Source organism: Alternaria alternata (assembly GCF_001642055.1).
Source record: "Alternaria alternata strain SRC1lrK2f unplaced genomic scaffold CC77scaffold_3, whole genome shotgun sequence".
NCBI lineage: Eukaryota > Fungi > Ascomycota > Dothideomycetes > Pleosporales > Pleosporaceae > Alternaria > Alternaria alternata.
Window position 1 is genome coordinate 991,273 of NW_017306192.1, and position 25,563 is coordinate 1,016,835.

General features: G+C 52.0%; 8 protein-coding genes across 8 annotated transcripts; 2 read left to right on the top strand and 6 right to left on the bottom strand.

Moving 5' to 3' along the window:
- Positions 1 to 15: 15 nt before the first annotated feature.
- Positions 16 to 3,197, top strand: CC77DRAFT_981769 (DUF1740-domain-containing protein; the record flags this gene model as incomplete). Its single annotated transcript, XM_018536090.1, has 2 exons — positions 16 to 2,279; positions 2,352 to 3,197. The coding sequence occupies exons 1-2, from the start codon at positions 162 to 164 to the stop codon at positions 3,195 to 3,197; spliced, it is 2,964 nt and encodes a 987-aa protein (XP_018389994.1). The 5' UTR covers positions 16 to 161.
- Positions 3,174 to 7,305, bottom strand: CC77DRAFT_1037942 (oxysterol binding protein 1; the record flags this gene model as incomplete). The annotated part of the gene is made up of 4 exons (XM_018527091.1): positions 3,174 to 4,155; positions 4,204 to 4,557; positions 4,605 to 7,223; positions 7,270 to 7,305. The coding sequence occupies 4 exons, from the start codon at positions 7,303 to 7,305 to the stop codon at positions 3,343 to 3,345; spliced, it is 3,822 nt and encodes a 1,273-aa protein (XP_018389995.1). The 3' UTR covers positions 3,174 to 3,342.
- A 528-nt stretch (positions 7,306 to 7,833) lies between these two features.
- On the bottom strand, positions 7,834 to 8,983 carry CC77DRAFT_1005550 (F1-ATP synthase assembly protein; the record flags this gene model as incomplete). Its single annotated transcript, XM_018523355.1, has 2 exons — positions 7,834 to 8,807; positions 8,857 to 8,983. The coding sequence occupies 2 exons, from the start codon at positions 8,981 to 8,983 to the stop codon at positions 7,834 to 7,836; spliced, it is 1,101 nt and encodes a 366-aa protein (XP_018389996.1).
- A 155-nt stretch (positions 8,984 to 9,138) lies between these two features.
- CC77DRAFT_981779 (hypothetical protein) lies at positions 9,139 to 12,933 on the top strand. The gene is made up of 5 exons (XM_018536091.1): positions 9,139 to 9,565; positions 9,614 to 10,015; positions 10,146 to 11,388; positions 11,442 to 11,995; positions 12,044 to 12,933. Exons 1-5 carry the CDS (start codon positions 9,409 to 9,411, stop codon positions 12,703 to 12,705), a joined length of 3,018 nt encoding a protein of 1,005 aa, XP_018389997.1. The 5' UTR covers positions 9,139 to 9,408; the 3' UTR covers positions 12,706 to 12,933.
- Positions 12,934 to 13,288: 355 nt separating this feature from the next.
- On the bottom strand, positions 13,289 to 15,088 carry CC77DRAFT_1057783 (hypothetical protein; the record flags this gene model as incomplete). Its single annotated transcript, XM_018528057.1, has 3 exons — positions 13,289 to 14,010; positions 14,063 to 14,334; positions 14,385 to 15,088. The coding sequence occupies 3 exons, from the start codon at positions 15,086 to 15,088 to the stop codon at positions 13,289 to 13,291; spliced, it is 1,698 nt and encodes a 565-aa protein (XP_018389998.1).
- Positions 15,089 to 16,710: 1,622 nt separating this feature from the next.
- Positions 16,711 to 18,840, bottom strand: CC77DRAFT_1057784 (hypothetical protein; the record flags this gene model as incomplete). The annotated part of the gene is made up of 2 exons (XM_018528058.1): positions 16,711 to 17,863; positions 17,912 to 18,840. The coding sequence occupies 2 exons, from the start codon at positions 18,838 to 18,840 to the stop codon at positions 16,711 to 16,713; spliced, it is 2,082 nt and encodes a 693-aa protein (XP_018389999.1).
- A 1,278-nt stretch (positions 18,841 to 20,118) lies between these two features.
- On the bottom strand, positions 20,119 to 21,235 carry CC77DRAFT_1028402 (hypothetical protein; the record flags this gene model as incomplete). The annotated part of the gene is made up of 3 exons (XM_018526443.1): positions 20,119 to 20,669; positions 20,729 to 21,168; positions 21,222 to 21,235. The coding sequence occupies 3 exons, from the start codon at positions 21,233 to 21,235 to the stop codon at positions 20,119 to 20,121; spliced, it is 1,005 nt and encodes a 334-aa protein (XP_018390000.1).
- Positions 21,236 to 22,145: 910 nt separating this feature from the next.
- CC77DRAFT_532938 (PigN-domain-containing protein) lies at positions 22,146 to 25,504 on the bottom strand. The gene is made up of 4 exons (XM_018532046.1): positions 25,128 to 25,504; positions 23,508 to 25,078; positions 23,271 to 23,458; positions 22,146 to 23,223 (listed from the first exon to the last, which is right to left on the bottom strand). Exons 1-4 carry the CDS (start codon positions 25,294 to 25,296, stop codon positions 22,176 to 22,178), a joined length of 2,976 nt encoding a protein of 991 aa, XP_018390001.1. The 5' UTR covers positions 25,297 to 25,504; the 3' UTR covers positions 22,146 to 22,175.
- Between the last annotated feature and the right edge of the window lie 59 nt (positions 25,505 to 25,563).

Genomic DNA, 25,563 nt, shown 5'->3' on the forward strand with positions numbered 1-25,563 from the left:
TTCTATCTAGAGTTTACACGGAGCGCCGTCAGTCGCAGTTGTCTTCTCGGCTCATGACCAGGCGCATCAAATCTATCGCTCTGCTAGAAAGCAACAGCTGTATGACACTAGCTTGAATCCTCATTTACGATAGTGAGGTCGCTGTGGCCGTATCTTTCGTCATGTCGTCCAACGTTCCCAAGTTTGCGAGCTTCCGGCCAAAGCCCAAGGTAGAGCCAGAGCCGCCCAAGGAACCTCAACAACATGAGAAAGTCGGAAAGTCATCTAAAGAGAAAGCTCCGGGCAGGAGAAGATCTCCTTCGCCAGACAGAAGTACTCGTGAGCAAAAGTCAAACAAAGACAGGCCCTACTTCAGCGACCGACGAGGTGACCCCGACGTTTTTCGTTATGGGACAATGAATCGTTATGATATCCCGCCTTACCGTCGATTTGGTCATGGCTTCATACTAGGGCTTTCCGCAAATCAGAAGATCGACAGAGCCGAGTCTACAGACAAGAAGATCGTTGTAACACCAGCAACACGCAGACGGCAAGAGCGACTGCTGACAGACAAGCGTGCGAATAAGTCGCGTGGGCGCGCTCTACGACTGGTCAAGACGGGAGAAGGCGATACAAGTCTCGACCAGGACTTTGTCTTATTGTCTTCACGCGCCAAAAGAAGACGCGATGAAAGCGAAGATGAGGACGACCAAGTGGAAATGGAGGCAGACTACCGACGCATCGATGGGCCCAAATCAAGCGAGCCTGTAGACCCAGACACGCAGTACGAGTCTGATCCCGAGCTTGTGATTGACACCGAGATCACTCGCAAAAACTCCCAGCTTGCACGGCAGACGAAAGAACACCCCACAGACGTCCAGGGCTGGTTGGCACTGATCAAACACCAGGAGGCCATGCTCAAGCTTGAGCGGCCATCTGCTGAATTGACTGCATCTGACAAAGCACACCTTGCAGACGTACGCATCTCTACCTACGAGGAGGCTTTGAAGAAGATTGGTCTAGATAAGAATAGCCAGCTGAGGTTATACCAGGGCCTCTTGAAAGAGGCAGAAAGAGCTTGGGATGGCGCGAAACTGGCCGGCAAATGGAAGGACGTACTTGCGAAACATCCGCAAAGTGTGGATTTGTGGATGATGTACCTCGACTTTGTGCAGTCACGATTCACAAGCTTCAAATATGAAGAGTGTCGCGCTATCTTCTTCAAATGTGTAGAGTCTCTTCGTGCAAACAAGGCCGACATTTCGTCAGAACAGAGCCTGCATCTATTACTGCGTCTGACGGCCATGGCTCATGATGCAGGATACCAGGAGCTTGGTCTTGCAGTCTGGCAGGCCTTATTTGAGCATCACCTGATGCGTCCAGAATCAGGCGCCGACATCCAAGCTTTTGAAGAGTTCTGGGAAAGCGAAGTGCCTCGTATTGGCGAGACGGGAGCAAAGGGTTGGAGGCATGGCAGTACAGACGACCCGCCACCTCCAGGGCCTTCGTCTTTGCAGGAAAGAGAAGCGTCAGATGCTAACTTTGAGAGCTTCCGAGAGCGCGAATGCGAGGCTACGTCGGTGTTACGACACCCTGGTCGGGCATCAGATGATGTAGCAGAAGATGACGCCTTTCATACAATCTTCTTCTCGGATATCGAACCCTACTTAGCCATTGTTACGCCTGAGACACCAGCGACGCTGATGATCGAGGCTTTCTTGTGCTTCTGCATGCTACCACCGCTAGCACATCGTATCCCACAACAACGAGCCTGGTGGACTGATCCATTCTTACAGCGCCATTGGCACTCTGCTACTCCAGACACTGATGAATCTCATGATTTCACTAAGGCCGTCAAACGATACTCTAATTATTCAGCAAAGAGCTTCCAGATGACCACTGAGCTCTTATTCGAGCAGCACTTCTCGCTTGACGGAATCAAACTTGATGCAGACTTTATCAGATGTCTGCTTAAGATCCTCTCCTCGGATCCTTCAAGCGAAGAAATTGTAGGAGAATATCTCCTTGCTTTCGAATCTAAACACTTTCCATCGGAAGCATTCAAGACAGCAAAGCGATTACTCAAAGCGCGGCCGTCAAGTTTGCGTTTGTACAACGCTTATGGGTTAGTTGAATCGCGCCTGGGCAATTCCTCCAAGGCAGATCAAGTGTTCAGCATGGCGCTGTCCATGCAAAAGGGAGACGATCTGCTTTCAGCCCCATGGAGTCTAGAGCTCTTCAGCAACTGGGTATGGGAAGCGCTCCGAAGAGGAGACCACGAAGAAGCTTCTTGGCGGCTCGTCTCGCCAGAAGGCAAACTTCCCAATGCAGAGCACAGAAACTCGAGTCCCTGGGCCCAACCAGCATATGAGAAAATCAGTCAAATCGAAGAACATGCACTACTGAACCACGACTACCCAACAGCAGTAATATGTACCTGCCTTCACGTTCTCCTTAGCGACACCGTCCGCGACGTTAACCCCCAACTCTACCCTTACTCCCGCCTAAGACAATGGTTCTCATCCCATCGCCTCGACAAGTCTCCCTTCGAAGAACTGCGCGCTCAATCTCTCGCACAATTCCTCGCATACCACGCCACCCGAGCCCCAATTGTCAAACCTTCTTTGATCCGTGGCAACCTCGACTGGGTTCTCGACGACTTCCCAGCAAACACAATCTTGCTCTCCGTGTACGCTGCAAACGAGACGCGTTTTGCAATCGACGATCGCGTTAGAAGATTCTGGGAAGGATTCTATTCTCAACCGGACGAACAGAGTTTAGCGAGCTGGGCATTCGCGATACACTACGAGGCGTTGAGGGACGAGAGGGCGGGCTCAACTAGCCATTCTATACGTGCGTTGTATAGACGCGCTACAGACTCGGTGACAGGGTCTCGCTGTCCCGCACTCTGGAAAGCTTATGTCAACTTTGAATTACAGTGTTTGCATAGCGAGCAGACACGACAGCAGCAGTGGCATGCGAACAAGAAACCACGCCGAGATGGTAAGAAGAGTAAATGGGAGATGAGGGTCGAGGAAGCGGAACAACGGGTCAAGGACACGTTTTACGCTGGGTTGAGGAACCTGCCATGGTGTAAAGAGTACATCATGTTTGCCTTTACGGATGCGAGGGATGTTTTTAGGAACGAGGAGAAGGCGAAGCTGTATAGGGTCATGCAAGAGAAGGAACTCAGGCTTTATGTTGAGTTGGATGTATGAAGGGTTTATAGAGAGAGTACAGGTGAGCTAGGCAGATGACGAATTTCCTGCTCAGTCAAGCTTTCTTGAAGAGAATTTAGAATCATGTACATTAAGCACCCGCGACTATCCAACTAGTGGGCATTTGAGATCATCAACACAACTTCTAGAAAATGTCTTCCGTGCCTGCTTCTGCCCATGTGATCTCTCCTTTGGCAACACGGTTCCTCACTTGCCAGTACTCATGGTTGAAAACCCAGTATTCCTCACCAGTCGTTTCACACCTGCCCTTGCTGAACCACCTGGGTACGAATTCTTTGCCTTCAGCTTCTCGCTGTCTGCGGGTTGCTCGCTGCTTTTCTTCTACCCTGTTCTTCTCCGTTGCCGCAAAATCGTACTCTCCGTCTTCCATGGCGCGTTGATCGGGGCGGAGACGCGTGTCTGTTGGGGCAACAACAGGGCGAAGCTTGTCGGGAATGTCGTTAAGGGTCACGACGAAAGGAGTAAGGTTGAAAGGTATACCTGTTGGGCGCTCGTGAGCTTGCCAGACAAGGAAAGCCTTGTTGTCGTCGTGTTTTGAACTCTTTCCGCTCTTCTCAACATCCACATCCTCGAAGCCTGGGGTGAAGCGGGCGTAAATCTTGTCGTTCCATCGACCGCCAATACTCCAGCGGACGCGGTTCTGCGCGTCAAAGACTTTTCCAACGACTTGGTAGGCTGACGAAGCCTTCCAACCGCGCGGCTTGAACTCAATAAGACATTTCTCTCCCGTCGTATGGTTTGTAATCTCCATGGTACCGTAGTTGTCGACAACGGGGTTACCAGTTATAATGCCAATGACGGAGGACGTAACCTTCTTCCAGGTGTACAGCTCTTCTTTTCCACCATTGACGGTTGGCCGAAGACGAAGGAACCAAGTTCCGAGCGGATTGATGTCGAAAGATTTGCCATAGAATTTGGACTTCACTGCAGATTCACCCTAGGCTGCATTAGAAAGTGTGACGTGAGGGCAAATGTTAGTACTTACATAGTAATCCCACTTTTTGGATTCCGCATAAGCAGCACCGATCGGTGGGTGATGGCTGACCTGCTCAATGAAGAAACGGTAGCCCTTGTCTGGCCTGGCATACTCATACGTCTCAGCGAGAAGAGGATTGAAAGGCTTTGCAACACGTCCAATGGTCGAAGCATACTCTGATGCAGCAAATGCACCAACATAGAGTATTCGCTCGGTAGAGTCGTCGCGTTCAGCAGCGGTGTCAAGGAGATCAGTGTATTCCATATCTTCCGCAACACGTTGAAGCAGTGAAGTGGGCTCGTTGAATGACACTGGCAATGTCATCTTAGTCATGTCCTTGCCAATCATAGATTTGAGAATGCCCTGGGAGCTGTTAGCGTCTAGTAGATGTACTGCGACATCAAACATACCCAAAGCGAGATCTTAGGCCTGTCGTCTGCGTCCATGGCAAGCCTCTTCCGCGGGCCATCTTCGTAGCCTGCCCAAGCTGTGGCGATCTCCATGTGCTTCTTCTCGAACGGATCATCTGAGGAGGCTGGTACGTCGACTTGTGCAGTCTCCTTGGGAGCAGCCGCAGGCATTTCTACAACCTCAACCTCTCCAGCACCAACAGCGTCGAAGAACTCCTCGTCATCTTCTGATTCAGAGTCTGATATGTCGGCAGCGATGTCGGCGAACGTAGCCTTTCTCCTAACTTTCTGATTCTTAACTGGAAGTCCTACACCCGATCCCAGCTCTTTTTGTTGCTGAGCGTCTTCTGGTGCGTCAGCGAAATTGTCTTCTTCATCCTTGGCATCAGGTTTGGCTTCAGTTGTCTCGTAGTCCTCCAACGCTTCTCGTAGGGCCTTCTTCTGCTTTCGCCGCTTCTCCTCAGACTCGCCTATCCTGTTCTCGAGCTCTTCCTGCTCCTTTGCAACCTTGGCCATGCTTTCTTCCCACATGCGTCTGACGTTAGCCTCGCGATCCAAGCGGTATTGCCAATAAGCGTCACGATCCCTTGATATCCGAAGCAGATCGCCAATCAGCCCTTTCAGGTTTCCGATAGCAGACTCGTAAGATGTGAATGCTTGGAGCATCATAGGATCGGAAATTTTGAGGTCGGGTGAACGACTCATCTCCGCCTGTAACGCCCCTGAAACGGATGTCAACAGATCAAGCTGCAACTTGGCCGATTGTGCTGTGATATTGAATGCGTCTTTACTTTGGGGCTTCATTTCATGGCTGCTTGTATCGTCGCCGTAGTCGTCCTCGTCTTCATCGTCGCCGGCTACAGTAGCGGTACCCATGTGGCTGGTCATTCTGTCTAGACCGTGACCGTTCATGCTAGGCTCGTAAATACTCCCGGGATCTTCAGTCACACTAACCGCAGTTCGCGAGGATGTGTTGTCGAGGCTAGGCATCGGGACTCCGAGAGTGGATGAAGCAGCCATGTTTCGCGAGCTTGCTGCCAACTTGGAGCTACCGACACTAGATGTGTCGCCCTCGCCCTTGATCTGCTCAATCTTAGCTTGCTTCAACATCTCCTGATCCTGAGTGGCCCGCTTCTCTTCCTCTCGTGCTTCGTCCTTGGCCCATTGAATCGCGTTGTTCAGAGCCCAGTACCATCGCTTGGCTTCAACCTCGTGGTTCGCCTTGAGATGGTACTTGACTGAAGACTTTCCCTGAATTTCAAACCGCTGCTTATCTTGGGGGTCCATGTACAATTTCGCAATCCTCATGTTGATGGCACCTCGGCATGCAGATCCAGTATCGTCCTGGTGCTTGTAGTAGCTGAGCACGCCGTCCTCGAGCACGAACCATCGCAACTTGTATCCAGTTCTGTAGTTTGTCCACTTCTTAAGGTAGCCCTTCATCTCGCGCGACTCTTTCGCGCCCATGCCACTTTCGGTTGCAGTTTGTCCTGGAGGACCACCCGCGAGGATTGTCTTTTCTTGGATGCCCCTCTGAGCTGCTGCGGCAGCAGGCGATCGCTTTAGAATAGCGCGCGTACGGTCGTCTTTGGTGTAGTCTTGAGGAAGCTTGCCCTTTCGGTCTCGGCGGAAAGGATCAGCTCCGTTAAGCAATAGCAGTTGCGCCAGCTTGACATCCTTCTTCTTAGCAGCCTCGTGCAGAAGTGTACCGCCTGCATCTACCACGACCGGGTCAGTCGCCAGCTCTCCACCGTTGACGTCTAGGGTGCTCTTTATCCTAGCATCTTGCAGTATCTTCTCCAACGAGTCCATGTCTCCCGTGGTCACCATGTGTTGTATCTTCTTTACGTGGGTGTCGATGAATATGGATCGCGAGAGCTGCAGTTGCTGGAAGATGTCTGGTGTGCGAGCGAGATCCAATGGTGTCTGACCATTGTAATTGGTGACTGAATCGTTGATGCCAGGCTGATCGAGCAGCATTCGGACGACTGGAGTTCTGCCCAGGGTGGCTGCGAGGTGGAGTGGGGTATTGCCATCGCGGTCGCGGCCATTGATGTCGATGGGCGAGTCTGGTGTTGCCGTTGCGTTTGATAGCACAAACTCAATGACGGGCACCTCGGCACATTGTATGGCCAGGTGCAGGATCGATGTGCCTTCTGTGCGTGCGCTGGGTAGCTGCAGCGACGATCTGCTATCTTCGCCCTCTGTTGACCCGGCCTGGTCCCTTATGGCTCTCGATATAGCTGCTGTGTCTCCATTCCTAAGCGACTCGAATACCCTGAACAGCTTCACGGACTGCTCTATCGAGGTCGACTTGGTGGGCGAGCTTGGCGACTGCTGGAAGCTCGAGGCCGAGGGACTCAGACTCTCTTGCCCGGCGCCTGCGTTGGACATGCTGGTCGAGAGGTGTGGATTTTGCTTCTTGGACAGACTGCGACTGTGTCCCGAAGGTGATGTTACGGATTGCGAGGGCTGCGAGTTGGAGGAAATGGCAGTGCTGGGCGGGCTAGTGTCACTGCTGTTGCCGTTGCCGGTGCCGTTGTTGCCGTCTGTGGTAGGCACGTCGGTCTTGGATGTGACGCGCGAAAGGAGATTCTTGACGCTGGCCGACTTGGAGCGCTTGTGCCTACGACGTGTGGTTAGACGTGACTCTGGGGCATCTCACAACGGGCTGCCTCGTCCTCCACATGTCCCCCGCCATGACGGCAGCATAAGCTTGGAGCGGGCGCACCTACCCTTCCATGGTTGCGTGATTGGCCAGCGAGCCAAGAATATGCGGGCCGGAGGAAGCTGGGTAGGTAGAGGAGGAGTTCGGTTGGATCGCTGTCAGCACCAAGTCAGAATAGCCCAGGTATCTCGTGTGCGCAAGTCGCGCCTTTGTAGGATTTCATCACAGTCGCGGCGGGGCTTTCAGCAGCTTTTGGGCGCATTCGTCAGGGGCGCGCAATCCAGGCCGCTCCTCCAGCGAATCACGACTATTGCTCCGCTAGACTGGCCCTACTGTCCCAAGATCGTCCACCCGCCTAGAGAACTGCTCGGGCATATGTCATGGCCGACTAGACTAGCATATACAAGTATTTGACTGATTCTCTCGTCGGCAGTATTGCGTAGTTGGTCTACAGAATTATGCCGTTCGAGGGCCATGACTATAGAGGACACACGCAAGGTTGATACATCATCTGGGTAATGTTCACATAATGTACATTTTATACATGGCATGGCAACATCCTCACGCTGAGTCTCCACCCACAAGGATGATGGCACTTCCCAGCTGCCTCCGCAAATCCTCCTTCTGGACATCGTGTGTGTCCTCTACCTCACCCCACTGCTGTGTTTGCCACGTAACTTCCAAGCTCGACGCATCGCTGGCTTCCTTGATGCCGAAGCGTGGCGCGTCACTGACCTTTCGCGATTGCGCAAATGCTTCGCCCCATTCATGGATCAGTCGCACGCTGACTAGCAAACTCTTGGATGCCAACACTGCGCGTTCAAGACCAGCAAGCTCGTATGCTGGAAGACCTGCGCACCAGCCGCGAATGACTTGCTTTGTCATCTCGGGTTGCTCAGTGGGGATGATGGTCTCGGGGTCGAGTGTGGGCTTGATCTCTACACCCGGCCACACGTGTGTCTTGAGGTAGGCGATGATGTCTGTAGCCACTTCCTCCTGGACCTCTCGCAGTGTCTTTCCGTTCTGGAGGGTCTCGTTCAGGACCTTTGCTGGCGCCCAGCAGAGCAGTGTGTCCGTGTCGAGCACACGCATCAGATAGCTCAGGATGTCCGCCCTAATGTTTTCCCTTTCTTCCCTATCGGCGGCCTCAATATCGATTGCACGGGCGGCGAGCGAGGTCATGGGGATGTAATCGTTCTTGAGGGCTTGCTGCGCACTCATGAGGAGATCCCACTCAAGAGCAATGGCGGTCGCCAGCTGGGGCTTCGATGCGGGGACGGTGAGGATCTGCTTGTTGGGCATGCGGACGGGTCGATGGTCGAGGAAGACTTGAAGGCCGCCCTCGCCTTCCGTGACTGAGACGTCCTTCCAGAAGCGCTTGGCCAGCATGTTCTTGGGCTTGTTGTTGGTGGGGGCGTAGACGTCGCGCATCTCCCGCGCCTGCTTCATCATATCCGCCTGCCTCCTCTTCCTCGCAACTCGTTCGGATGCATCTGATGGCTGTGGCTGAGGCGTCTCAGGCGGTGGCCCGGGAACTGTCAGACGTTAATTATTGGCCAAGTTGGCTGCACTGGTTTGTCGTACCGGATGGATGAGGCAGCGGCGTGGCGCCTCGTGTGGCTGATGTGTGTAGACATTGGTAGAGCGGTCTGTAGGCTCTCTGGGGCGCTGACAGCCGTATGCTGGCGAGTGCTGGGCGAATTGACTCCATGGTGGTACGGAGCGACTGTGCAGATGGCTTGGACGCTGTTCCCAGGCCGAGTGGGACCCACCGGGGCGACTTTTTCCACAAACGCGCTCGGACACGGTCGCTGTAGCGTCGACCGACGACCCAAATCTGGGGTTCTCCGCTCCGCAACCCAGACCACTCCCCGTCAACTCACTTCCGTCGGGTATCAAAGTCACGTCGTAGCGCTTGCCGATCTCCTCGAACCGGCTTCTCTGAATATGCGCTGGCTTCTCCACAGCTTCTCGTTACTTTGCATGTTCTCCACTGTCTGGTCTGGCTCATGATCGACCCTTGACGCGCATCTGGCAGCTGTTGTTACCCCACTCAAAACTGCTTTCCCTGCATCATCGAGACACGCCTTTGATGCGGCCATTTCCGCTTGCTTCTGAGAACACACTCTGCTTTTAATGAATCAAGGAGCCCCTCAGACGGCCTCTGCGAACGCTGCCGTGTCTCAGCCCAAGCCTATTCGTTTTGTGACGAACCATGATGGTCCCTATGCGAAGAGGCGTCGCATTAATTCCGCGTGCCTGACCTGCAGGAAGAAGAAGACGCGATGCTCGGGTATGAGGTTTTGACTGTCTTGACTATGGTTTGCTGACAGCAGAGTAGGTGAACGGCCTGTATGCGGAACTTGCATCCAGAACAAGCATGAATGCGCCGGCTACGGCGACGACAATGGCGCAGGCGAAACCCCAAAGGATGGCAAAAAGGCAGCGAGAAGAGAGAGTACCGTGTCGACCAGCACGCCTTCCCGGAAGCAAGAGCCGCCCATCGACCCTCAGCTCACGCGACCGCATCTGCCGCATACCACATCGCAAACCTCGGAATTAAGTCTCCAGGCCTCGCCCAAAGTAGAATCAACTGGCAGCAGTGGAGGTTTGAGCTTGAGCACGCGCAACCGAATGCCATACTTCAGGTATTTCGGGCCTACAGCCATAGTACCCGGACTGCGACAGATGGTCGTCAAAGTGCGAGGCAAGCAACATGGCAGTGCCCAGACTACATCAGATCGTAAGTACATCCCGCGCGCGACGGACTTCAAGCTCTTGATGCGGTTATCGAGGAGCACTTGCGCCCTTGCAGCGCAAACACTCTCTTGCTGCTCTGCTGTATTCCCGTCTCATGTAGCTGACTGGTCCAGAACACGCAATCGAGTCCTCGCCTGCACAGCCATCAGTTGGCTCACCACCAGCGCCAGAAGCCCGCACGCCAGCCGAGATACCCGTATACGATGCCTCGTCAATGTCACCAAGTCCGCTCATCACCCATCTCTGTAAACTATTCTTCCTACACCTTGGCTGCTCTTTCCCCTTCCTACAAAGAGAGCGCTTTTTGCGAGACTTGGAAGAGAAGCAGGTGGATGCCATCCTCGTCGACGCTGTCTGTGCGTTAGCGGCCCGATTCTCGACACATCCTATGCTGACAGGCAAGAGCGACCAACAGAAAGATGATGGAACGGAGACTCCAAAAGTCCCGCCTTCAGAACACGGCCAAGCCTTTGCCCAGCGAGCAAAATCAGCTATCCCAGATGCTTTTCCATGTCCTAGTGTGGCAGTGGTACAAGCTGCGTTGCTTCTTGCATACGATGAATTCGGTGCGAGCCGCGACAGTGGACTTTGGATGTATCTCGGTGTAGCCATTCGCATGGCGCAGGATCTAGGCATGCAGTCTGTGGGAGGTCTGAAGTACGAAGGTCGCAAGGGACCAACACCAAATTCCATTAAGAGCTACCCAGATGGCGGGCGGCACGCGGAGCAACCAACTATTCAAGATAGCCACGGGAGTAGTGCGGAGGAGCAAGAGCAAAGAGCCGCTGAGCGCGAGAGGTTAGATACTTTTTGGTCAATATTTTTCCTTGATCGCGTCATATCTTCTGGAACGGGACGGCCGGTCACCCTCCGAGATCGCGACATCGAGATCTCTTTCCCTTCCCTGGATGAGGTCGACTCTTCTGGATGGCCTTTGCCATATCCGGCACTGATCCGTATCATTCACCTCTACGGTCGTGTGACTGATCTCCTGAACCGGATAAGAAGCGCCGATGACATCACAGCTGACCTGCAGAAGCAACTCGGAGCATGGGAAGATCGCTTGACAGGCATCTACCAAAACCTGTCGCCTAAGCTTCACTTCAACGCAGTCAACTTCCAGCAATATGTCAAGCTCAATCAGGGAACGAATTTTCTTCTACTGCATTGCTGGTTCCACACTCTAATCGTTCTTTTGCATCAGCCAACGCTGCTCCGGACGTTCGAAGGAACTCCACAATCTTTGTCTACTAACAGCAGAGAACTTTCCATGTCTTCTGCCAAGACTGTCGCTGATATACTAGCCTTTACCGAGCTCATTGATGTAAAGACTGGAATTGGCAATCCCTTCACCAGGTATGATCAGGTTATGTCTTTACTGATGGTACCACACACTAACCAACCTTTAGTCAACCGATATACATAGCCGCGTGTGCCTTCCTTAAAGAAACGGCACTTCACTCAGCATCGTCCCAGCCTCAGTCTTGTCCTGCAAGCCCCGGTCGAAATGGGGAGAACGGACAAAAGACCTCTACTCAACATTCCCTTGACCGTCTGAATTCCACCAACAGCTCTGTCAAAGACCTGGAGCAAAAGCAAACAGCCGCTAAGCATACATTGCTTGCCTCTGCTGCCAACCAAAATTATCAACGTTGTTACCGCGCCCTCAAAGCCTTAGAAACATACTGGGCTGGAGTCAAGTACATTATGACTGTTTTGGATCAAAAGGCGAAAGGCGTTGGTGATCCTCTGCTGTACACAACCGAAGAGATGGAAAGTGCATTAGAAGCCCCTCGACCTGAGCCATCGTTCACCAGTCCAGGCTGGAGAAGGAAGCTTAGCTGGGGGACCTATCTGACAGCACAAAATTCAGATGCTGATGTAGCAAAGATGGCGGCTGCGATACGCAAGGGTGCGAGGACGCCAAATATGCCCGGCTCGCCAATGGTACACCCCAGCCAAGGTATGTTCCTTATGCACACAACCATGGCCACCTACTAACCCTCGACAGCCATCGGATGGTCGCTTACGGGTACTATGAACTCGCCTTCAACAAATGTCGCAGTTATGTACACATCCGAAAATGGTGAAGGTCGGAGCACGAAGCCACCACCTACAAAAGTACCTCCAGCCAGTACTCAGCCCTCCATCGCTTCGTTGATATCGGATCCTCCCATTAAATTCGAGCCACGTCACCAATCTCTACCGTCACCTTCCGCTTTCTCGCAGTTCAGCTCAGCGTCCATGCCACCGCCTCCGCCAAACCCATCTTTCAACCATATCCCTACCCCAGACCCGGTCTTGGTGTCAGATGCGGACCTCCTCTTAAATCTACACTCTCCGTTCTCTGGTGGCTCACCGTCAGCCATCAGAACGCCACTACAAAATCCAACGTCGTATACACGTTCATCTTCACAACAACACAACCAACTACATCCTACCCCTCAAACAGAATTCTCGCCCACTTTCGGAACTTTCAACACACCTTCAGACAACACTTTCGGTGATATGGTCATTGACACACAAGACGTCGATATGTCCCTTCTAGGCGCTGATATGATGCCTTGGGACTTGGAGTACTTACCACATGACATGCTTTATTTCGGCGATGGCGGCTTTGGAAATGGTGGATTTGCGGGTGATGGCGCGTCAGGGGATCATAATACGGGATAACGCTTTCGGCAACCATTACACAATGTACATTAGGGACAGACTTTTGTGGAGTCTTATATTTTTCAAGCCGGAATATCGGGGTTTTCCATTCAGGGAGGATTGGACTTGAGTGGAGTTTGATACCATTCTGCTTCTTACATGTATGAATTGAGATGAGAGAAAATTACTATATCAAGGCCTCGACGCAATAGTTTTGCTGCAATTTATTGACTTGATGTAACGGATGTCGGAGGTCCACATGTATCTTAATTCCCGATGATGCATAACTTGGAAAGGATTCAAGTTCTGGGGCCTTTGTGTACGTCATGTGCTGAGGTCTTGCGTACTATGACAACAACCCAACGAGGTCGTCACCTGGAAATCGATCTGCGATAATGAGAGTAGTCTGAGCCAAGAATTTGCGTTTCTGGGAACAATAATGTCTTTTTCGTTGGGTTTTGCTGCTTGCGGCTGGCTCGAAGAAGATCTTGGATGAAAGACTGTAACACGATCGAACATGAAGCGCGTTGGGATCAAGTAAGGGTATTTGTGTCAAATCGAATCGAAGTATTTGGTATCCAAAGTAACCTTAGAGTACCCAATATTACCAGACGTGATCTAACCCATGCACACAGTCCAGCTCGTCCGAGTCTGCATGGTTGGTACCTGGAAATTTATCTACAAGAAACCACATAGAATGGTCGTCATTGGCGTCTGTCTGCGTCGATTGTACCGTGGTACCCGTTGTCACTTCAGGAAAGTGTGGGTAATCGCTGAGATCAAGATACTGATTTGGGTCGAAGTGTTCCTGAGGCAACTCGTTATGGACACCGGTAGCGGACAAAGCAGCTATGCTGATAGAGTCGTAGCCCGAATCTGAAGAATCAGATATGGGATCGGTTATCTCAGGGACTCCTCCGCCTTGACAAGACGGTTCGTAGATCTGTAGTTGAGATGGCTTGACTTCTGGTTTTGTTTGCAAATCTGTTGATACAGAGTCGCTGAGCGTGGTAGGTAGATGCGCATCAATGGGGCGCTCAACGATTTGCTCCGACAGTATAGCTCTCGAGCTCAGAGTAGCTTCTACCCTCGTATTGCTTGGCCCAGCAGCTGTTTGAAACATTGTCTCAAGCTGCATCTGACATTGCCTAACAATGTCCACTAGTCGTTCTTTCAGCCTGTCCTCCAGTGGTTGAGCCTCATGTTCTACTATACTCTCTAGTGTACGGCGTACGAGACGTGGGAGCTCGAGACGCGAGAACTCTTGGAACCGGGCGCTGTTCGATGACTCGGCTGCATTCGCAGTATTACGTTTGTATTCGATGTCTTCGTCTATCAGCATCTGTGCGTTCCAAACTCGATGAGCGATGTAACTTACAAGGACTTGGCATATCTGCATCATTGTCATCTGGGAACAAGATACGGTATACAGCTTTCCACTTCTCTATTTCACTGTGGTGCATCTGGCTGCCTTTCTTGCTTTTCATCCTTTTCTCTTGTTCTTTGTCAAAACCTTCCAGCGGTATCTGCTCACGCAGTTCGCAACCACTCGGATCGCGTTGATGTTCTCGAAGTGCAACATCATTGGTGAAGGTTGTACAGCAACGATGGCATTGTGGTGGTAGTAAGTGTCGCCGGTACAAATGCTCCCTAGTGACGTTAGTCTCTGGTGTGTAGCCGCAAACCCCAACGTAACTCACTTTAATCTCGCGACTGTAGTGAAGCCTGGATCCCTGCAAGATGTGAAGGTTTGATGTCTACCTGGGTTGCGCTTGTAATAAGGGCATGCGAATCGCAGTTCCGAAATAGGCTGCTTGCCTTTAGATACAGAGTCTGGCCTACGTCTTTTATTTGAATCGTCGCCATCATCTGGGGGAGTTGAGCCATCTCCACTCAAGCTGCGCTTCCTGGATATGAATGAAGTGTCTGAATATGCGGATGCACCTGGAGGATGCCCTGTTGCACTGCCACTAGAACTTGGATTGGTTCCATTGGTGGCATGGTTTCGGAGGGTCGCGCTGAAGACTTTCTGGAACTCTTTCATGATAGCATCCACGAGTCGCCGCTTCGCGGAGACTACCTGGCTGGGAATCTGTGAAACAGCCGGAGAGCCCTCTCTAGACGATGTGTATTCAGAGCAGTCTGTCTCTTCTTCAGATGATGTAGTTGTTCTAGATGAGACAAGAGAGAGGCGACTTGACGATGCTGTCAGTTCCGCAATGTCTCCGCACCCCAGATACGTGAGCTCTGATTTTTCATCAAATTCGTTTTGCGCGTCATGGACTGACGGTCTCCCTTCATCATATTTGGATACCAAAGTCCCTCGTCGTGTCGTAACATTGACGGATGTATCGCACTGTACATCATCTGACGCTCGGTACTTCCAAACGCTTGAATCCGCCATCCGTGTCACTTCGCGGCCAACACAATCCGGTAGGTGTTCATACATTGATCCGGCCGTAAAACGTGTTTTACAGATGGGACATTCTGCTAGATCGGTATACGCAGGTTCCATACCTGAGTACTGTATCGGTGAGCACGAGAAATCGTCATAATGGCACCACATCAAGTGTTTCAGAAATTCAGGCACCCGATCGGGGCCTTCTCCAAATACTGCACGATGAGAGGGGGATAATCTGCAAAAGCCACAAACTAGTGTCGTTTCGCAATGAACAAGCAAATGGCGCTCTCTATCACCGGCTTTCGTGAACCCTCTTAAGTGGCGCTCGCATCCCTTCCACGGACATAATTCTACAACTTGTGCAGTGAAGCGGGTGCTTTGTATGGAAGAGTGTTCGCTGTTGGCCATGGCGGAAGTGTCATCTGTTGCTTTCTTGCTGCGTCTGCTGAAATGTCTTCCTATGGACTGCAATGACCTAGTGGACCTGGTTGACGAGTTGCGACTGCTCAGAGTAGCATTGCTCATGAGACTTGGGCATCGACTTGGAGGCTGCGCAGCATTTTGGGAGAAGTGCGAAGATGGGCGTGAAGACCAGCCGTCAAAGGGGCTATCGTCATAGATTGGGGCCGGCATCGGCTTTCGGTTGGAATCGAGCTTCGTCAGGGTGTCATTTCCGTTTTCCAAGATTGGGTCGTCCAAGTGTCGTGTTATATAGGGCTTGTCTTCCCGCAGAAAGGCCGCGACGTCTTGTGATACTGGAGCATCTGTCGCCTAAGTTCAGTACCGACTATCAATTTGTAGTTAGACAAATATACCCTCCTGATCCGCCAAAAAAGCCCCAAAGTCCATGTTTTGGGAGTGGCGATGCTCCATTGTACGCGTTTTACCGTCGGAACGCACCAGTGCGGCTGTGGCAGTAGAAGATAGTAGCTATCGATGCGTACACTGGAAACAAAAGATATCGTGAAGGCAGCACGCGCAAATACACTCTAAGGATGGTGTCTAGTCATAAAACTCATATCAAGGATGCCTAAGTGAGTACTACCGCAGCGCGCAGCGTCGTATCGCAATTGCGCACAGCCATCTGATTGGTGCACGCAGCCCGACGACCGGTCAGCTCGCTTCGAAGCGCACGATCCTGATCGGACACAGCGAGCCGTCTTATTGGCTTGACGGCGCACCTTTCCATTTTGTTTTTGTTCTTAACGCGAGAGTCAATGATGATGGTAGTTGTCGTCCGATGTGGGTTGGGAAAGGTGGAGGTTGGGAGCGTATCTGGAGGAAAGTGGAGTCTACTGTAAAGGGTTAGGAGATGTCACCCTGGGGCTCCTTACGTCATCCACAGGATCAACTTCTACACATGGCGCATCAACTGCTAAAATCTACTACATACACATTTTGGACGTGATCGTGATGCACAGAGATTCTGCTGAATCTAAGGAATGTATCTAATACCTCTACTTTGACTGGAATAGCTAATGGATCCAGATGTAGCAGATGATCATATCTCTAATTATTCCGCTGGAAGACTGGATGAAGTCCAAAACCTAGAAACATTATCAACTTTGACTACCTAGGCATCATCACCAATTGAACTTTAGGCCTTCTTTAGTTCTCAGAACACTCTAACCTATATCGAACAACTGCCTAGCATAGCTCGCCGGATCCCCTTCCTCTTCTTCTTCTCCATAGTCTGGCCACCGCTCATTGTGCTCCACCCGCAGCGCAGTAATCTTTTCAGAAAGCCACTCCGCCCGCTTCTCATCTTCCGGGTCAGCCTGCTCATCTAGAGCCCACGTGTCATTCAGTCTCGCAGCAAGCCGTTCGTACTCAAGCATGAAAAGCGCAACTTGCTCCTCATTGTCGCGAGACCAGAGCAGCATCTTGTATATGTCCAGTGCTATCTTTGGGGAATCATCGTCCTCATCTTGCTTTTTTTCCATATCGAATTCCTCAGCGGCTTCCAGACATGTGTCTCGTCGAATCCGCTTAAAGATGTCATGGATGAGCCGTTCCGTTGTATAGCGTGCGTCGAAAGCTTTGTGACAAAGTCGATCATGACCATGGTACTCGTTACACAACGCGGTGGGGTTTTGATTGTGAAGCATGTGCATCTTGCCTCCCCAGCCGGACGAACGACCGACTAACAAACGCATGACGTGAGTTGCAAGCCCATCCGGTAGGTCGTGTCCTCGGCGACTGTGATCGAGAGCTATGTCGACTAACAAACGGAGGATGGGCAGGTCTTCGTTCATTTTCAACGAGTTGGCGAATCTGATGGGGAAGTCTAGGTTCTGCTTGTCGTCGTCTTCCTCTAGTTGCTTGCGGTACTCGAGGTAGATCTTCAATATCCTATCTGCTACCATGTCTTTGACAACTGGCGACTTGAGCATTCTAGCCAGTCTGTACATCTCGGCGCAAGCATCGAAGTTCCATTCAATCTCCCTTGGCTTGGGATCGTCAGGCAATATGACTAAGGCGACATCTTCGTGGTGTAAAGACATTTCCGGATCCGGGATGACATCGTGGGTGGGCAGTTCGCTCCGAGGGAAGGGCGAAATTGCTTGAAAAAAAGCACGCGCGATCACGGGCGAAATTCTCTTGCGGCCAAAGTCTACAACTTGGTCTTCGTTGGAAGATGATCGCTCACTGTAAGCGCCACAATACTTCTCCAAAGCACGTAAAGTTGCCCAGTGCGAAGCACCATTAAGCTTGACCTCAACTACATTCGACCCAAAGAGGTTGTGTGTGGTGCGGATGCGGTCGCGAATAAGAAGACTAGAAGTATTACGACATTTCATGATTGGCTGGGTGGGATGAACTTACGGGGCTGAGTCCTCTTTGTCTTTAACGTGATCCTGCTTGCTATCATCATCAGGTGGTTGTTGCTCATCCGTGGCAAGGTTGCTTGCCGTTTGCTCCAGAGTCTCTCTGTCGGGTGTGAGCGTGATCTCCTTCTCCAAATGCTGCTCACTCGTCGTCTCTTTCTGCTCAGAACTGTTCTTTGAGACAATGTTGGGGTTTATCGGCGTCGGCTCTTTGGTCTTTGGAACTGGCTGATGATGGACAGTTGGTGTCGAGCTCAATACCTTCGCAACTAGAGTCGGGAAATGATTTTGCCCCAGGCCCAAATTCTTAAGACGCTTCCTATCTGAAGGGCCTCTAAGTGTCCAGGGGACCACAACATTCTGCTCATCAAACCACTTCCACCCATGCAACTTGACCTGTTTTTCTACACCTGCAAAGGTAGTTGCTTTCCCACCATTGCTATTGTATGCAGACTTACACGCCTCCCAAGTAAGGCCATCAACCAGTCGAGCCTTGAGCCCCGCGCGTACCTCAGGTGTGGCTGCTGAGTCAGTGTCATTGGAGTTCGCCGGAAACGGGTCACTTGTAATGTACAATGTGCGGTTGCCGACCTCCTCAAGATATGCAGCTCGCACTTGGGGATCAGTTATGACATTCAACATCTGATTCTTAGTTGGATCATCTCCTCGAATCAACCAAGTTGCGTCTGGAGTAGTGAGAGACGGAAGGGTTTGTTGTGGCGTAGAGCCATCTTCATCGATATCTTCACTGTCAGAGACAGTATTGGCTAGTTCATGATTTACAGCAGCGGTCTTCTTAGCGTTCTTAGCCTTCTTATGAGTCAGGGCTTGATTGCGAATATCCGCCGTGTCGACGGGCGCAGTAGCTTTGTCAACGTCGATCACGTTCCGCTTACGCTTTGGACTTGAAGCTTTTGGATTATTCATTTTATTCTTGGTTGCTTATACGTGACGATGAGGTACGAGAATATGGCCGTTAAGTAGTGAAAGGATCAATGACGACCTTGTTCGCGCTTGATAAAGGGGGTGTTGAGTCTTCCGGTTGCGCGCGCAGATATAGTAAGTATAATGATAAGGTTCTAAGAAGAACGAAGAGGGGCGTGTATATAGACAGGAGCAGCACTGGAAGCAGGGAGTTCTGGCTCCGTGCAGACACCGTGCAGTAAGAGGGAATTGCTGGACCACATTCTTTCACCCTTACAGAAGTGAAATGAAGTATTAGAGGAACTCGCAGCTCGTAGAGAATCGAATAATATTATGTAACGATGTCATTGGGGTAAGACATGCCTGAGAAGTGTAGAACGGTATCTGGTAAGGAACCAGTACAGCACATGCGAGATAGTAGTCTGGTTGGCTTTATAGGACTGTGCGTTATTACCCAAAGTCCACCAGGGAGACAAGCATGAGCACAATCATGTTCTAAAAACAAAAATTTGAATCATATGATCAATTGCTATTCCAGGCTGTCCTGGAAAGCGGCAACTACACGTCCACCGCAGATTACTTGTAGCTATCCAAATAAACAAAAACGCCGCCTTTCGTTATCAAAATGCTCGGGTATGATGCAAGAGAACAAACACACCCCAATTCCCCTTCCCGTTCCTTTCCACCATGCAAAAGAAAAGAAATTCGTTTCCCTGTAAAAAAGTATTAAAGTACAGTTGATCGTCATGGGCGTTCGTTCGTCGCGCCCCTATATCCCTGGCGAAAGCGCAGGGGAGATGAAAACAAGAATGGTGTGGGCCTGCTAGTGTGCGAGCGGACAAGCTGTTGTGTTGAAGAACGAGTGCCGTAGTGTGAGACCAATGTAGGATATACAAGCGATGAGCGAGTGGGACGAGGTTTGTTGAGTCGAGCCGGATGACATCGCAGTTCAAGCTTCGGGTGCATGCTCAGGACCAGTCGGACCATCGCCAATAGACGAAAGATCAACCTTGGGATTCTCAACAGTGACTGGAACAGGTCCCGAAGGCGCAGGTCTTGTCGGCTGTGGTGGAGCAGGTCTCTCAGACGGTGAGTTGGTGGGTCTTGGAAGCCGTGACGGACCAGTTTCGCCTGTGCGTAACTCTAAGATGCGCCGGTTGTCTGCTTTCACAACTTGCTACGTCGTTCTTAACTTCGCTATTACAGGATGATCAGATGTGTCAAGCGCACGCGGACTGAGGACCATTGTTAGCACACCTCCAGCTCACACTCTCTGGAGATTTAGTGGTACCGCGGTGGGGTTCCTTGCCCGTTAGGCACACCGTTGGGTTGGAACTCCATCTCGCGCTTCATCATCTCGAGCGTTGAGGGGAAGTATGGCTCGACGCCGTATGTCTTGAGGTAGCTGGCGGTCTTCTCAATGCGCTTGATCTCGCGCTTTACGTCCCAGCCCTCGCCCTCGCCGAAGCGGCGCTGCACGACGTCGACCATGGTCTCGTCGAGTCTGCTGTAGAAGTCGCGGCGTGCGGCAATGTCGCCAGCGTCAGCGCTGTCAATACCGCCGTGTGAGTTGAGGTTGCCGCCGAGCTTCAGGATGAGGTCGAAGGCGTAGCGCGGGCCGGACGGTAGGAGCGTCAAGCGCTGGATGTCGGGCAGGAACTTCAGCATAGCCGAGGCGAAATGTGAGGATGAAATGGAGTCATTGAGATCGTCTTGCAGGCGGTGCAGGTCAAAGTTGACGATGGTGATCTTGCGGTCGAGCTGGGCGTTGAGTGTGGGCGCAGCGTCGGCAGTGGTGGTGTCCATGATCTTGGCGATGGAGGCCGGGACATCTTGGAGGAAGTCAGTATTGAGTGTCAAGAGATGCATAGAGTAGGGAATGCAGTCTTACCTGGTCGCAGTCCGCGCTTGTCGATCCAGTTGTGTACCTCGGCGCGCTGCTGCTCGAGCTGGTCGACCCAGTTCTGCAGGTCGGCAAGCTGGCTCTCGAGCTGCTCAATCTTCTCTGTGTAGGGCTGGACGGCCTGGTTGAAGGCAGCGGTAATGAGGTCGGGCATGCCGAGGCCCATTGGGCCGCTGCCGCCGGTGGGGGGAACTTGCTGGGAGCGGATGGGCATGTTGTTGTGGGAGGGAGGAGCACTCTGCGCGTACGTCGGCTCCTGGGGTTGCTGTTGGCGGGGATACATGTCAGGCTCTTCGGCGGGCGAGAAGGGCTGGCTCTGGTGGGACTCCTTCCGGCTCGACTCAGGGCGCTTATCGGTGGTGTAATCGTCGAATGATTGCGAGCGCGGGTTCTCACTGTTGTCTACGTAAGAATTGGCCCTGGACCTGCTATGCAAAGTTAGTGCAAGTCTCAGGATGCAGTGGCTGTGGTGCCGACTTACCGTTTGAAGAACATTATGCGAAAAGAAAGAGTCTGCAGAGAAGCGTGAAGGTCGTCGTGGTTATAAAGCTGTCTAGAGCAGACGAAGCGAGATTGCGCCCCGACTTGTGAATAAGAGAAAGGTTGGGCGTCTTGGAATTAGGCTTTCGATTCGCAGAAAAAGTGCGAGGTTGAACGACGCGGAGCTGTTGGCGGCGGTGGTTGGGGCCCCTTGTTCCAAGAGACGATAACACGACAATCGATGACCACGTTACACGCCAGACAGCGCGTGTTGCACAGGACTCACTATATATCTTGCTCCCCCAAGGAATAATCGTAAACAATGCTGCAGCAGGCTTAGCGGGTGTAATAATGCGCCGAACGGTTGTTGTTATGCTGGTGCAGTGGTGGTATTGCTATAAGCTGTTGGGTAGGACCATTATAGCTGGCAGTGCATGAGCTGCAGCGTCCGCGTCCGCGTCCATGCCACGTCCAAGAGCCCCGCTAGTTTGTGCAGCCGCGCCTTCCCAGCCGCCTCCCCCCAGCCTCACGGCCAACATCACTCGTCCGCTTAAGCCTGCCGTCTGCTCTCACGCCATGCAGGAGCCGATAAGAAAGCAAGCACGGTGATGCTTCTTGAAGCGACACCGCCTGACCCACGCGGGAGTGCCGTCCCTTCCAGGACCACCCTCGCGACCCAGAGCGACCCATCCAACCTATTCAACACACCCTGCAACGTGCACCGCGCACTGTTGCCCAGCAACCCAGCCCATCTCAGGGAAAAAGCATGGTTTTACCTAGGGTCCCTCAACGTTCGCCTGCACGGAATTGGGGACTGCACGGATACTAGCAAATCTACGGTAGCCGTAGTGAACCATACTTTTCCTCTCACCCCTATTGCTATCCCAACATGGTAGAAACATTACAAACGCGCATATGAAACTAAATCTAGGTGCATACTACCACTATACAAGAACTACTCTGCTTTCCCACTAGCTTTTCCCTGAACTGTCCCGTTACCCTGCGCCTTCTTGCTGCTGCCAAACTCCACGCCCCGTATAGTCCATTCACTGTAAATCTCCAGTCCGCTAACAAACACGCCCAACAAACTTGCAATGACGAAGTGGCTGATCGTTGTCCCAATTTCCAGCCAACTCCCCTCGTCCTTGACCATGTAGAAGAAGCTCAGTGTCATGACATCACTGACCGCCATCACCACCATGAACAGTGCTGATGGCGCCACGCCTAGCCCGCGATTGAGGAGACCAAAGTTGGTTGAGAGGGCGGCAAAGGGCGCCATGAGCTTGATGATAAGGAGCGCGCCCTGGGAGAAAGGGTCGAAAATGGGGATTAGACGGTACACGGCGTCGAGCGAGAAGGATGATACCGAGGCGATATTTGACGCGCTGAAGAAAGCAGACTGAATAAAGAAGATGAAGAACAGAGCTATGCGCGCGTCGGCCAGAGTCAGAGATCTGTACTCCCCCTTCTGAAGTGAGCTGAGTCGATCCGACGCAGCGTCCTTGGTAGGCTTGGCCGGATCCGATGTGATGGCCGTAGTCGAAGCATCGGCCGTGTTATGCAGATATACCTGGTGCTCCAGACGCATCCAGCTGAAGAGGCACATGCAAAACGCAAAGTAAAACAGACCTTCGTACGAGATGGAGAGGATGATAAAGGTTGGTGCGAACTGGAGGAAGATGACTACAAGGCGGTGGACGTAGTGGGTGTTGGGATAGAGACCGTGGAGTTGTGGCACGACAAGCGAGGCGAACAGTGTTGCTCGTGTTACTGTCAGGACACCAAATGGTATGCCCTGGCGCGCTTGTAAGTAGCCGACGCTGCTCTTCGTGACAATCATGGAAAGCGCTACGAGGCCGAGCTGGATGCCAAGAATGATACGAGATGTGTGGTTCAACTCGTGTTTGGAAAGCTCAGATTGAGATTTGCCGTCTTCAAGGATCGCCCTCTCGAAGACAAGGTAGAGTATACCAATGGCAAACATCAACACACCTCCAAGCAGGCTACGTGTCATTAGCTTTGGGTCGATGTCGATACCGAGTGCACTCACATGAGACGAATGTCCTCTGCCTTGTTGGCTGGCAGTAGTGTGAAAGCGCTCATGGCTATGCAAGACAAAGCCCAGGTGGCGACAGTCGCCATATTCTTCTTCATAAAATCCTGCCCATATACTGCTGGCCAGAGTGTCGCGAGCAGGTAGCATACCGTGTAAATCTCCCTAACGAAGTAGCTTTGAACCTATCATTGGATTAGTACATTCGCCTCCCTTTACTCCGGATCAACTTACCAAAGCCTGGAGTAATCCGAAGAAGCCAATAGTCGCAAACACTAGTTTTGCGACATCAGCGCCCGATTTGAGATGGCCAAACAGGATCTTGCCGCCCTTGACAAGCGATAGCCTCTGGGCAAAGACTTCCTCCCAGAACAGGACCGGGAAGAACGCATATGCATAGTAGATGACCGGTGATTCTTGTTTGAAGAAAACCCCATAGAGTGCAACAAGCACAGAAGAGAATATCACCATACTAGCCACCGTTCTCTGTGCCGGCACATGTTCGGTGAGCACATGTAGGTCGACAACTGTGGTGATGGCGAAAGCGATCCAGCCAACATAGCCAGCAGTCACCAACGTCCGGAGGAAAAGCCAATCGTACGTCTGCAAATACCGCAGTCCTTCGAGACCAAGGTCAATGAGCTCGTAAGTCTTGCGAGTAGCCTCGTCTGCGCTGCCTTTGTTGATCAACGACTGTATATCGGCAACGCGATGCTCGACAGAATGTGCCTCATCACCCAAACCAGAGAAAGGCCTGTACCGCAGCTGTGTCTCCTTCTTCATCTCTTCTTTGACATGATACATCTCCAATATCTCCTTGGCATTAACAAGAAGAGCTTCTGCCTTGGCCTTGGGATCTTTGTCAAGGTAGGAAAGCGGCAAGACTCCGACTGAGTTGGTTGGGAAGTCAAGTCCCACGAGATAAGCCATCAATGCCGCAACGTCAGCCTGGTCGACGTCATGTCGCTCAATCTCGTCCAGGTTCCAATCTGAAGAGAACTCGGTGTGACCTCTAGCAACGCCTGACGTGTTCTTCACAGGAGGCGCGACACCAGCACCCCATGCGATCAAGGGCGTACGCGTATTGTCTGGGTGTCCATCTCCGTGACTTCCCCAGTCGCTCATGCCATGGTCCGCTGTGAATACAAAAGAAGTCTTGTCGTCGTTGTAGAACTCTTCGATCAGCTGCGTAATCTCCTGGACCCCACGATCCACGAGCTGGATATTATGCAAATACTGCCACGAGTAAGGTCGATGCGCGTGGCCCGTGGTATCCAGCCCAAGCAAGTGGAGGAAGAAGACGCTCTTCTCTTGCCTCAGCTCAGCATCCAGTGTCGCGTTCGTCTTGGCGTCAGCGAACAGCTTCTTGACGCGCTCAAATACCCATTCATCCAACACCCAGGCGTCTTTGGAGGAATCCTCCTCTTCCGCGCCATAGCAGTATGCGTCGACTCTTCCAGGCACTGCACCCGTCTCAAACATGGGAAGAATATCCGGACTGCCCCAACTCCATGTATGCCGACTGCGGTTGAAGACGCTGTCGAAGTTGACTGGGTTCAGTTTCCATCCCGTTGTGACTGCTGAGACATCCTCATATAAGCCTGCGATGAGTGCGACATGTCCAGGGCGGGATTCGGTAGGCACCCGTGTATGGGAAACGCCAAAGGTGCCATGTTCCAGGACGCGAGAGCGAAGAAAGGGAGCGAGAGGGCGCGGGGTGGTTGTATTGTCGGCGAGAGGGATCGGAGGATTTGGGTCAGGGTTGGGGAACGATTGAAATGCCTTGTCTGCACGGAGTCCGTCACCTTGTTGCTCTGTTAGCACTTGCTATCGGGTTCATCTAACGCGACTCACCAACAAAGAGTACCAAGCGTTTAGCGGGAGCTTCTTGCGTCTCTACACGGTGCTCGCGCATGCCATGAACAATAGGACTCGTAAAGTAGGTGGAGAAACAACTCCATATGTACAGCAGATGGAACACCACCGCTATCAGCAGGAACCTATAGCGACCGAATTGCGCCATTGTAAAAGAGTGTGAGAAGAGCAATGCGCCTCGAGGACACGTTTTGTGGACGCGTTGCAGTACTCAAATGGTTTGCAGGGCCATGACGGTATCCCTGCCAAGAGTTTGAATCGTCATAAGGAGAAGTGCAACAGCACGCCTAGTTACACTATGCAGATGCTCGGTCTCAATTATCAGCTACTGCCCATCTCGGCTGGATGGCAGACTTGTCAAAAACGCGTGGTGGTCAAATTGTGAAGTACCAATCCCATCGCCCGAATAGGAAAT